General features: G+C 46.9%; 1 protein-coding gene across 4 annotated transcripts; it reads right to left on the reverse strand.

Annotated features, from left to right (window-relative positions):
• Window positions 1-334: 334 nt before the first annotated feature.
• FLCN (folliculin) lies at window positions 335-12,602 on the reverse strand. Of its 4 annotated transcripts, none has more exons than XM_056338367.1 (12): window positions 12,444-12,602; window positions 11,322-11,600; window positions 10,364-10,510; window positions 9,482-9,703; window positions 8,828-8,988; window positions 7,131-7,222; window positions 6,198-6,388; window positions 4,927-5,040; window positions 4,465-4,588; window positions 3,986-4,117; window positions 2,570-2,675; window positions 335-1,762 (listed from the first exon to the last, which is right to left on the reverse strand). In XM_056338367.1, the coding sequence occupies exons 2-12, from the start codon at window positions 11,568-11,570 to the stop codon at window positions 1,561-1,563; spliced, it is 1,740 nt and encodes a 579-aa protein (XP_056194342.1). In that variant the 5' UTR covers window positions 11,571-11,600; window positions 12,444-12,602; the 3' UTR covers window positions 335-1,560. The 4 variants fall into 4 exon arrangements, with proteins under 4 accessions (XP_056194342.1, XP_056194343.1, XP_056194341.1 ...); XM_056338368.1 differs by lacking the exon at window positions 12,444-12,602 and adding an exon at window positions 12,319-12,417; XM_056338366.1 differs by lacking the exon at window positions 12,444-12,602 and adding an exon at window positions 12,121-12,259.
• Between the last annotated feature and the right edge of the window lie 823 nt (window positions 12,603-13,425).

Consider the following 13,425-nt stretch of genomic DNA (forward strand, 5'->3'; position numbering starts at 1 on the left):
CCCGTTTCCTTACTGACCATTGGGAAATGCAAGCCTTTTTGCAAACCCTGAACAGAGTAATGCCTTTTTCCAAGCATAACATCCTGCAGTTGTTTTATGTCCAGTCAAGCATTTTCAATTAATATCAATTAATAATGAATCTGAGCATCTCCTGCTCCATATGTACAAGAAACTAACATATAAAGTTAAGAGGAAAAGGTCTATTAAGTTCTGTAAATTAGATCTCTGCTAAGATGCAGGAGTTACCGTGGATCGGCTGTTGTTTCCCCCACCACAACACACATACACACACTGAAAATCAACACAAAACTAGGCTTTGTCCGTCTTACAAAAATAGCTCTTAATGAGATTTAATGCCTGTCTCCATTTTACAGATGTTCCAGACAAAAATCAACCTGCATATTTTATATATAAGAACAGAACTTGTGACAAGTTGGAACATCCCCTCTGAGCTCGAGTCTTGTTTGGATGAGTGTAGAAGGTCACCTGGGTAAAACCTGCCTCTAGCCTGTTAAAAACATCTACGGTAATGTCAAGTTTTCCCAAAAATGATCCAGAAAAAAGACTTCACAACAAAAACAGTAATTCCTTACAATACAGATAAGGAATATCTGTTTAGGTAATTAAAAAATGCACCAATGTTTCCATGAACTATTAAGCAAAAATGGCTACTATAGAGTTATATAAGAAGGGAGCACCTACAGGTTGGATCTCCTCTGCTTAACTTAAATAAGGAAGCTAGAAAACTATTTCTGAAGACAGAAGAACACCAGCAACCTTATCCTGGTGAGGTTATCTTCACTACCTGGAAGTTTCGCAACCACAGGCAAAACAAGGCAAGTATTTTACCATCTGGACAGGCGAGCAAGCTGCATTTTGAGAGTTCTTACATTAAAATTCTCCCTCCCAGACAAGATTTCCAAAGCAAATGCTGAAAACCGTCTCAAGTTAAGATATAAATAAATAAAGTGGAGTTACAGGACTCCAATAGGATATCCTGACTTATGCTACAGCAGAAAATAGTCTCTTCTTAAATCCGAGCATAAAGTGGTTTGAAATAATTTATGTGATCCATACCCTGTGACACGTCACTTATTTTTGGTTCTCGTTCTCTCAGGCATTTAGGAGATCTATGTGGGATTCGGAGAGATTAACTATATCCACTCCCAAGAGTTCTGGATGTTGTCACAGGTATCAGAGTCTTGCCAATTATATTTAAAACTGAGGTCTACTGCCACACCATAATGCTTAACGAGGACAGTACAGGATTTTAATTAATTCACACCGATTCTTTGAGTGTTGGTGTATTTTAGTCTTGAGTGTGCAGGTCTAGATTTAGAGTTGAGTTTCAGGACAGACAGCAGCACTACTTATTAGCACTTATTAGTCCAGTCTCACAGCAATCAGGAAAGACTCAAGTTGCTCTTCAAGTTAGTTGGAGGACCAGGAGAACAGCGATGAAGTTTCACTATCCGCCTAACGCACATGCTGCAGGCTCAGCAGTGGTAACTCGGAGTTCCCTGCCAGTATCTGAAGGCAGCAAGTGAGGTTGGGCACTCTTTAGTTCCGGGACTCTGAGGACGTTGGGCTGCGAACTGTTGACATCAGGTGGGACTTGTATGTCTTGCTCAGGCCAGTCATCCAGAACTTGAGAAGCTTGACGTTGTCTTCCTCCGCAGCTCCCAGGATGCTCAGCAGTTTTTGGGTATCCTCCTTGGGTCTGCTGTCCACTTTAGTGAATTTAAAGAGGACCTTCACTTTACTACAGAAACAAGAAACTCCTGTCACTATTACAATGGACTTGCAGGCATCAAACAGGGAAAGAGCAATAACTGTAGCTTCTCTCAGTGCCTACTGCAACTAAATGTTAATAAAAGTTTCAAACAATATTCTGTGGAAACTATTCTCATGCTCTGAATGAAGAAGGTGGTGGTGGTGGTGGGGAAGAGTACGAGAAAAGCGGGGATTAGTTAGGGGGATTACTCGTTTTCAGTAGTAATATGCATATTTCTAGTTCATTTTTCCATTCTAGCAGAAAGTAAAACAATTAATCGTGACAACTGGGAATCTCCCTGGGAGACAAATCCAGTGCCCATCTGGCCTTCAGATAAAATTCACAAAATTGTAATGTTCCATGAATTATTTCGCATGACTGTCTGGTCTCCCTTTATAACTGCTTGCAGCTTGCTTTGAAATGTAGTGCCTGAAGGTGCAATCATGACATCTGTTTGGCATGTTATCTGCACTGGAATATAGCGCGCATTGACAGGCATGTATGTATTTGCATGCTTAATCCTCACAATGTACGCAAGGCAGACAAGTATTGTCATGTAGGTTAACCTCCAGATGTGTGAACTGAAGCATAAAGGTTAAGAACTGCTGAAAGCCAAAGAGAGAGTTAGGACTAGAGCAGAAGGACTCCAGTATCCTTAGCTCCCAACAGTAAAGCCAACTACTGTCAGTACTACAGCAGCAGTTACCTGACTACCAGTTTGTCCTGTACTCAGCTGGAACTGTGCCAGGATTAGTGCTAAAGCCGTTTCTCTGAAACCAGCGTAGTCGTACTTACTTCATCCACTCCTCCTTCAAGCAAACAAGGCACTGATCCACAACATCCACAGAAAGGTTCTGGTTGGTCAGGGCAGCTTCAATCTTGTTCAAGATTGTAGGGCCAACTACAGCGTGAGAAAGAGGGGGGAAAGGGTGAGAAAGAGGACACACAAGCTATAACTTACCCCTTACCCCTTTACTAGTTAATTGTTAGCAAGGACTAGTCCATTTACTCTACGGCCTGGGCCTTAATACCTGCTGGAATTACAGACAAGGATACATATTTGTTCTACCTGTTATTCTGTTTAAGAGCACTAGTCTGCACTCATTTGTCACCAGTATTTTGGTCTGGTGCATTAATGCAGCCTCCTCTATATGCAGAAAGCTACATTACCACAGAATCGTATCACAGAATCATAGAATCGTTTAGGTTGGAAACGACCGTTGGGATGATCGAGTCCAACCAATAACCCAGCACTGCCAAGTCCACCACTAAACCACGTTTGAAGTCTCCACTTACTCTGGATTTAATGTTCCTCTTATCAAGGGCAGTTCCAAGATACTTAATAAAAAAATAAACCAAGAACCAACCCAAGGCATTCCTCTCCTGGACCACTATTTGGAATTCCCCAGGAGGCTTTTTTCCCCCAGCAGTCCATGGCCTAGTAAGTAAGATGCTGTGGTGGTGAAAAGACTTTTCAGTCACTGTTTTTGTCCAGAAGCTTCTGAACATGCACTTGTTGGATGGAAAGTAAACTAATGTAATTATTCATGTAGGATTTACAACAGGAAGAACACTACAGAAAGAGTAGTCTCTGCTTTGCATTGCACCTGTAGTATCTTCAGAGGACAGAGCAGAAGGATTAGCCATCTGCCGTGTCTTTTGAGAGTCAGTGAAGCCAATTCATCTAAATTAAGACTTCCCAGAAAAACATGAGACTGATGGACCTGACTCGAATCATACCCAACTGCAAGTGTTCAGGTCCTTCAACAAAGTAGGAGAGACAAATAAAAAAGGTCTGGGTATTTCTGTATCAGTCATACTTGTCTGCCAATTGGAACATGGGAGATGAATAATGTCACAGTCCTTACAAACCAGACTTACTCAAAATAAATGCACAAGTATTCCAGAATAGACACCGTTCGCTGTGGGTTACAGAAGAATTACCCTGCAATTGCTACTGTATCCATGCTACAGATTTCGTATCTCATTTCTGAAAATTCATAAGCAAAATACTGATCTGGTAAGGCAAACGCTTTATGATTAAACGACTCACCTCTAATAGCTGTATTATATAATAGCATTGTATACTGACCTGGCTTCTACTCAGACTTCGTTAAGCGCCAGTACACGAACAGCTTAAAAACCAGTTACAGCTTAAGATGCTCTTTTAATCTCAGTGATACAGGCTCTTTCTGCTTTCAAATCACCTACCTCGATCTGCTGCAACAGGGCTACCACTGGTCACAACAAACTCGTACTTGTTGAGGGACTGCTCATCATCAAACACAGCTGGGTAGAGGCTGGACCGGGTAGCAGCACGAACCTCCACAAGCACCGCAAACTCTAGAGCAACAAGAGCCCAGAAAAATATTAACTGTACTAGCCTTGATTCTAAAATACAGCTATGCACACTGCTCTGAGAAAGCACACCTCCATCAGCTTGAAGTATCTGGCCCACCATTAACTTCTCCCCAACAGGAACCAGGACTGTCAGCTATGATCAGTGCTTACAGCAGGAGTCACACCTTTCAACTACTGAAAGGTCACGGGGAAAACAAAAAGTGCTACAGGTTTTAGTTCACACAGCATTGTTAGACCATCCGCCCATGCTTAATAAAAAACCCCCCAAAATCTCATGTTCTTCAACAAAGATGATAGGGAAAGGAGAGGGTTCTGCAACAGGCTCTTACCAGATGACAGTATGTGGGGTGGGATTTGGACATGTGGGCTAAGCCCTAGGAAATTACACCGATATGCCTCTTCATACTGGTCGCTATAGGGGATGATCCGCACACAGCCAACAGGCAGCATAGTCTAGAGAGGGAAAGAAACGTATCAACAGAGACACTGGAGTTAAACAAGTAAAGTACAATTTTCTCCCTGAATTCACGCTCCTGATTTAGGGGGATCAGAAGTACCCTACTCAGCCTTATAGACTATGCAGTTGCTGAGGACAACCAAGACATCCAGAGGTTGAAAGTTCTTTGTTTGGTGGGTGTTTTTCCATTTTTGTTGTTGCTTTTTCAAACCCATGTAATTTAGAACACATTCTCCAGGAGATGACATGTCAAAGACAGGTCATTATGAGGCTGGACTACTAGAAAAATACATGTAAAAATATGCAGCCAGGAAATAAAGGAAAAAGTTTCTACCCGTAGCACATCAAAAGCAGACTGGACAAGATCTGTATCTCGAGCTTTCCAGATGACCTGATTCCCCATCAGAACATGCCAAGCCAGCATGCGGAATGCTGATGCCCCAAGAACCTGAAAAAAAAAATTAAAAAATTTCTGCATTAGCTAGGAAAAGTAGTGAAATGCCTGCTTCGCCCTGTTGAGCTGAACAGCAGAAACGAACATGAAAATTTAGCAGGTCTTGTGCCCAGAGTAATAGCTCTAAACCACCAGTGCCAAGATCAGAATTTCTTTGACAGGTGCGAAGGGCATCAGACTGTCATGCAAAGCAATATTCGCCCCCATCTGTGGTTTCAAGAACAAAGAGCAGCAAAGTACCACTTTGCCAATATGCCCGCTCAATGACCCAATTCAGTATCAAGCACATGAAGAGAACAACAGTTTCATTTCTCAGTTGCTCCAAATTCTTCAGTGCTCTGGCTGGACTGCATCAACCAGCCCACTTGGCCAAATTAGCAGGTTTGGTAAGAGGGACACAGGCCCGTCTGGAATGGAACTGAACAACTTCTGTTAAACAAGAACTTTCAGGCATTCTCTGATCTGGGTTATGTACACAACAGCGATTCAGGCATAGAAGGTGAAACAATGTTCTTAGACAAGCCTCCAAAAGCACACACGTGCAATACACCGCTGTAGTTCACTAGCTTCAAGCATTCAAGCATACTGGGAGACAGTACAACTAAAGGAGGCTAAAGACATAAAGCAGGTATTTGTCAGGAGTGTCCAGGAAAACAAGCTGGTATGAAAAAGACTTTGGGTCAAATGCACTGAACCTTCCCCCTCAGCCAGGGAGAACTGGAAGCACTGGTGAAAGGCTAGATCTGTACAGAATCATTTGTTTTGTTTCTAAATGATTTTTTCCCCTCTGAAACATTTTTGTTTTAAGCAAACAGTACTTAGCTTTGAAGATGTCACACGACCTCTGTATTAAGTTACTGTTGTCACTGCTTTGGGAAGAAGAAAAGCGCAGAGTTTGAGAGAAATCATATGATCCCATCCCACATGATCAATGATCACTAGAGGCACACATGATCTCTGAGGAAGCGAGCGTCCTTAAGAGGTGCAGTTCACACCATGCCCCAAGCTGTGCAGGCTCTGTGCTGAACACAGAACCAGGAAAGAAGCCTAGACTGCAGGAAATACATGTATCTTTGAAAAAAACATTATCAGGAGAAAAGAAGTTATTATCTTGTGAATTCAACGTCAGAGTAACTGTGCTTCTCTCCTACCTGTCTCATGTGCCGGAGAGACCGAAAGACAGACAATCTTCTGTGAGCCACATTCCAGCTATTGCAATCTGGCATCAGAGATGTTTCAGGTGAGCATTTAGACAGCTCCTGCCCTTCCACAACATCTGGCTGGGAAGAAGGCTTCTCTTCTTCCTCAGAACCATCCCAACCTTCTGACTCTTCTTTCAGATCTAGGAAAAAAAGGCAGCGGTCATAAAAATTGCTGCTCTCTAAGAGAGGGAACTGCCTCAAAAGCACCTACGCATGCTGCAGCCAACTGATTTTGGCTGCATGTGGGAAGGCAAGAGTTCAGAACACAGTAACTGAAAGTACTAGCAGCACAGACACACCTAAGTGTTATCGAAGTTTATTAACTCACATAGAAGACAACCACTAAAGGGTCAAGAATGAATTTTCACCTACAGAACAGAAAGTCACATCTTTTGACCAATTATCCGTTCTCTACTCTTTTTAAAGGTCATGGCCAAAGCTTTGAGGAGGGTTTTGTAGACTTTAGTCTAAACGGATTAATTCAATGCAAGAAAAAATTGTCATCCTTTAATTTTAGAAATTTTGTAAAAAAAAAAAAAAAGAAGTCCATATGATGTGACTGCAAATTCTTTTGGCTGTAGAGATTCATCAGGAGGGCCAACCCAGCCAGCCAGAACAATAATCACAATGATGCAACACTCCTAACTCAAGTAACAAACACCACATGCGCATGCAGAGAGCCTAGGAGGCCAAGGGCCTTGATTTCACATTCCTGTCCCAGTCATCTCCACACGGGAGAGCACATCAGCTACTGTGGAAACTGCCACTAAGGTAAAGTTGATGAGTGATGGCTGTGCTCATGCTGCTGCTGAAAGGACTTGGTGTTTTACCATCTAAAGCATTCTCAAGAGGATCTTCCAGCTCTGGAAATTTCTAGCTCACCTGCAAGTTTTTCCATCTGAACAAGGGTGTCTTCTGTTGGTGCTCCTTCCAAAAGTTTCTCTGTAAGTCGGCTACCACAAGCTTTCAAAAGCCTGGAGACATTGAAAGAAACAGAAGTAGCACTCATTAGGCCTGCTTGCTAGGTGCAAAAATCCAGTAAGAAACTCGGTGCGATGAGCTCAACAAAGAATCCAGCCACACACCAATTTGTGCTTCCTTTCAACACATCAATGTGCCTTCCTCGGTGTGATAACTATCAACGCATCTTACAACCGCCGCCACTCAAAGTCACCTACCATTTTGCAACCACTTGGTGCAACATACTTATCCCCCATCCAAGTCACATGCCAGTGTTGCAACCCTCTCTGTGGCATCTTTCCAGGGAAGCCTGAGGAGCAAATCAGGCACTGGAGCAACCGAACTCCCACAAACATACCGCTGTGCCAAACGGCTGCGCCTCCCACGCTGCCTATCGCAACACACAGGCACTTCCAGGTGAACAACCACTGCACTCCAAGCGTGAACCCGAGGTACAACACACTGGGGGTACAGTATCTTTTCTTTCTTCCATGCTTACTTTTATACAGCATGGCCTTTCCGTCCAGATAGAAATGGCTTCCATTAGCAGCCACGTTAGTAGGTTTACTTCACAGCAACAAGACTTTTTTTTGTCCTAAAGGCATCAGCAGGCTCCTGTCTTCCTGTGCTTAGCTCCTTCCAATTCAGAGATTACTTCTGATAGACCAGGGGCTGCGCTGCTATTCAGCAAGACCTGGGCAGGCTGGGGAGCTGGGCAGGGAGGAACCCAAAGAAGTTCAGCAAAAGCAAGTGTCGGGTCCTGCCCCTGGGGAGGAACAGCCCCCTGCACCAGCACAGGCTGGGGCTGAGCTGCTGGGAGGCAGCTCTGCAGAGAAGGACCCAGGAGTGCTGGTGGACAGCAAGTTGCCCATGGGCCAGCAGTGTGCCCTGGTGGCCAAGCCGGCCAGTGGTGTCCTGGGGTGCATTAGGAGGAGCAAGGCCAGCAGGTCAAGGGAGTTGATCCTTCCGCCTCTACTCTGCTCTGGTGAGGCTGTGCCTGGAGGGATGTGTCCAGTTCTGGGCTCCCCAGTTCAAGAGAGACAGGGAGCTACTGGAGAGGGGCCAGCAGAAGCTATGAAGAGGATCTCTCAGGAGGAAAGGCTGAGGGAGCTGCACCTTTCTAGCCTGGTGAAGGGAAGACTGAGAGGGGATCTTATCAAGGTCTACAAATATCTTAAGAGCCAGAGACAGGAGGATGAGGCCAGGCCGTTTTTCGTGGTGCCCAGGACAAAGGGCAATGGGCACAAACCACAACACAGGAAGTTCCATCTGAATATGAGGAAAAACTTCCTTACTTTAAGGGTGACTGAGCACTGGAGCAGGCTGCCCAGAGGGAGGCTGTGGAGTCTCCTTCTTGAGACATTCAAAACCTGCCTGGACATGATTCTGTGCAACCTGCTCTAGGAGAACCTGCTTTAGCAGGGGGTTGGACTAGATGGTCTCCAGAGGTCCCTTCCAACCCTGCTTGTTTTACGATTTTGAGACTACTTAGCAAAGTCCAACTTACTACCTCAAGTAAAAATACCCCAAACACTCAAATCACATTTCCACCCTTTCAGAATATGGCAATATCCTCTTCATGAAGGAGCAGTAGAAGCTAGAAACACAAATGGCATTACCAAGCAAAGGAAGTATGCAAACATGCCCACAGGTTTTCATCATTGGTCAGTGAGGTTAAGGAGCGGGCTGCATTGCCGTTCCGCTGGTGCAGGAAGGGAGTGAAGGCTGTGTTCATCCGCTGGGCACGCTGAGGGCACCCATACTGCTCTGCTTCAAACACCTGCACCACAGAATAAGAGCAGTGAAAGAGACCGAAGAAGACAGAATGCTTACATAAAGCTGAGCCAAAAAAAAAACAACCAGCAAAAACACAAAATGAAAAGGGTGCATCACACACAGGCATCCAAAATATATTGTAAATTATGGGAACAGAGAGGGAAGGGACATCTTATTCTTAGCTTGACTAAAGTTATCATTAGGCAATGCCTGTGCTCCAAAACCACTGTCCTTAACAACTTCAGTTACTTACATTTCTAACAGAGCTACAGTCTAGCAGTTACGTCTGTGAAGTGTTATGACTGCCTGAAAATGACAAAGGCATCCTGTTCCTTCTCTCCTGCACCCCCAGATATGCACCATCCTCTTGTCCCTTGTCTCAACCTTAATGACCACCTAACTGCAATGAGCAGCATCAGCTTTTTGACTCAGCTGTAAATCAGCTGTCATAATGTTTTATTAGCGTTGAGTCAAATGGACTCTGTGCATTGACCTACCTTAAGTGCTTTGCCCTGAAGCTCATCAATGATGCCTCTGATTTTTCCCAACAAGAAAGGCCAGGAGTTGATGAGGTAAATCCGGTCCATCATGATAGTGATGATGCTGTACCAGCGCTGGAAACCTCGAGCCAGGCTGTCTTTGATAAAGAAAGTGTGGCTGAACACAAAACCGTGCTGTTCATCTCCAAAAAAAATAGGGCCTTCACGTCCTGGGCAGACCTGAAGGGCAGGGACACATACACAAAAACAGTTAAGCACATCACACAGCTGAAATGGTAATAAACTGAATAAAGCTTCCTGCTCTTTAACACACTTGATGAATAAAACAAGCCTTTTTAGGCTACTGTACAAAAGGTTTGGTCAAACAGAACTTCAGAGGTATTCTACAAACACTACAAAACATTCAATTTAACCGTATTTTAAGAATTCAGCTCTATTCAACTACGAAACTGTTGAGAATCCACAAGGGATGTTGCTGATCCCGACACACAAATGTTCACCAATCTGTAAGGTTCTCCCTTCACTTCTATGAGATGCTGAATGTTAATGGTCTACAAAAATCAAGTATTTCTTTGTACTAAACAAAGATTCCAACATCTTTACCAAAAAAACCCAATAAACACCTAGGAGCAAAAACAAGAAAGGGAAATTTTTTGGTGTCACAAGGTGACAGGAAGGAAACCGCAAGCTTATCAAAGATCAACCTTAAAAATTACCACCAATCCTGGATGGAACAGACTTGTGTGTCTGACTTTCCACCTCCGTCCCCCTTTGTTTCAGGCTGCACAGAGAGCCAAGATGAGCAAAGCACTATCCTGGATTTGAAATTACACGTAAGTCCATAAGCAGGTTTTCTCCCTGTACTCCCAGGACAGTTACCTCACAGCTCAGACTACGAACACAGGCCTGGCGCACGATGCTGAACAACTGGGGGTGGTTTGGGTGCTGGTGACTGACGTACTTGATAGATGTTTCTTTATCGTGGCTGACATATCCAGGATGTCCTCCTGCAAGAGAGCGGCAACCCTGAAGACAGAAAAGCAAATCCAGCCATAAATAAGCATGCAGTTATTTAAGGTTTCCAAATGCCTCTGCATATTCCCTTAAAAATGTAGGGAAACGTCACCTACACATATAGGTAAGAACACAAATAGTTAGAAGACAAGAAATATAAGTCAAGGTCAGGATGTGAACCCAGCTCCTCACATAGAACTCCCTGCAATATACTTCCTCTGTTCTTATGTTCATTTTCCACTATTTAATTTGGCTGTGAACATGGTGCTGGTAAAATTCAGTTAACAGCAGCTGTGAAACCAACTAGCCTAACAAACCTGGCCATAATCTAAAGGAAAACAAATAACAAATATCTCAGAACACAATATTAACAGTAGACAACCATGAGAACAACCGAGAACATACATTTGCTCTATTGTTTTAATTGCTTTTGCATTTTTTCTCCATTTCCTAATCAATACTGCTCTTAAAATTACTATTAAAAGATAACCAGACCTAATCTGATAAAGTAAATGCTCTTCAAGGACGAGGAAAGCATTTCTCAGACAGAAGAGAATCACACATCACAGGGTTTAAAGAGACCTCGAGACAACATCTTATCAAGGTCTATATACTCAACAACAGTTCCTTCATCCTCTTGTCATGGATCATTATGGTGCATGAGGACCTGGAGATCTTCTTGTACTAGCAGTCACATACAAAACAACTGCCGTTCACATGTTTTTTTTCCTCTCTTAAATGATTAAATTTGCATTCCAGAACCCAAGAGCCTTTTAGTTAAGCCAAAGGCCTCTGCTGCCTGCACACAGACCCACACACCTACCTCACACATGTCTGACTTCTTTGGCCCTGGGCTGCTGGAGTCGGCACTGGCACCTTCTGCTGGGCTGTGCGAGCGGATCCGACTGCTCATCTGAATGCCACCCTCCTCCTCTTCTGCCTGCTCATTCTGCCCCGAGATGTCCCCGCTGCTCGCGCCTTGGGGAAGCGGTGAATGCAGAACCTCAGTACAAAAGAGGGTGCGAGGACCGTGGAGCTCACAAAAATGGCAGAGGGCAACAATAGCGTTCATAGTGAGAGCTCAGCACATACGCCAGGCCTCCTGCAGGCAAGGGAGACACACACAGTATCAGTAACCAGATATTAAAGCATCTCTCCGGCAGCATTGGTGCGAGTCCTGCTGTATATCCCTCCAGGAGCAGCTGGCCTTAAGCTCAGCCTCAGGGACCAGCACCGCTCCACCAGGGGCGACCTGACCAACGACCCTCCGTGCCCTGGCGGGATGGGGCCCGGACCCCCGCGCCCCGCTACCCCTCAGGCCCCGCCGGGGTGGAACAGGGACTGGGCCGGCCCCCCACGCCCGGATACGGCCAGTTTTACAGGGACAGGCCGGGGTCTGAACGACCAGAGCTCCGTACCCGGACACCCCGGGCCCCTGCCCGGGGTCCTCAGGCCGCAACGCGCCGGGACCGGCCCCGCTCAGCGCGCCCGGAGTCCAACGCCTCAGGCCCAACCGGCCCCGGCCCGGCCTCCCCCTCCGGGCCCCGGGCTCCTCGCTCCCGGACCGGCCCGCCCCGGCCCCCCGCGCTCGGACGGCTGCGGCCCGGCCCCGGCCCGCTCACCGCGGCTCCGGGCTCCCCCGCCCCGGCCCGTCCCGTGTCAGCGGGCGCCTGACACAGCCTGACCCGCCGGCCCGTACCATCCCTAGCGGTAGCTGGGGGGGGAAGACGGGCACACAACTTCCCTGCTGCCCACCCGCCGCCGCCGAGCGGCGAGAGGGAGGAAAAAGCGGGACAGAGGGAGCAGGAGGCCGTTCGTACCGCGGTACCGAGCCGGTCCTTCCCGCCGCTCTCCCGAGGAGCCCCACGCACCCCCCCCCCGCCCGGGCGCGGCGGTGCCTCGGCCCACGACCGCCCTGTCCACCGGGGCTGGGCAGAACCATTACCTCAACGCGAGAGGGGGGCAGATGAGGAGGTTCGGAAGCCGCCTCCTCCCTTCCCTCGCTGTCCGCTGCCCCGCCGCAGGGAGCCGACAGCAGTGCCCGACCTCGGGGGCAGGACAAGCCGCCGCCTGCGACCCTTCGGCGCCGCAGGCGGAGCGGGCCGCGCTCCCCCGCGGCGGGGTGGTGCGGGCCGCATGGCGGGTCATGTGACGGCGGGCGGGGCCGGGTCCGCCGGGTCCCCCCGCAGGGTGGCGGGGCGCTCAGCGCGGCCGGGCACCCCGGGTCCCTGCAGGACACTCGGGGCAGCCCTGGCAGGACGCAGCGGGTGCTTTAATTCCTTAAAGCACCGGGGATGAAGATGGAGGCGTCCGTGAGGGACCGTCTTTTCCTGCTCCGTTCATAAAGCGGTTCCATGCAGCCGCTCAGGCAGGCGAGCTCAGGCTGGGCCTTGCAGGGACGGGCGCTCTGATGGAGATCCTCTCCGTTAAACCCCTCCAGTTTCTGTTTAGGGTATCGGGTTTTATTAAATGCCTGTTTACCTATAGAAAACCACGATGGAAAAATAAACCAAGTTGCATGTGAACTCGTAATCCTTTCCAGCCTCAAAATCGTGAAATCACTGCATCCCACACACATTTTTACATAGGAGTTGATCCCTACAGCTTTCTGAAAACACAAGTCCTGCCCTGCATCCCTCCAGGCCTTACTACCAAACAAAAGCCTTTCACAAGGTAACCACACAGATCATTAAGCTGAGTACAACTTGTACTGGAATCCCAAGAAAGGGCAGCTACGGCTAATACCCTACAATACGTGCCTCTGGATTCAAGCAGCCACGCACAGACTAGTAATTACACCTCCGAAGACAACAATTACTCAGAGGGTCAGTGAGACGGATGATTATTGTAACACAGAGAAATTAATAGAAATGTTTAATCCAAAGTCCATCTAATCCCAGAGTCCACCTCGGACAAGGACCTGTGGT

This window comes from Falco biarmicus, chromosome 4, assembly GCF_023638135.1.
Source record: "Falco biarmicus isolate bFalBia1 chromosome 4, bFalBia1.pri, whole genome shotgun sequence".
Taxonomy (NCBI): domain Eukaryota; kingdom Metazoa; phylum Chordata; class Aves; order Falconiformes; family Falconidae; genus Falco; species Falco biarmicus.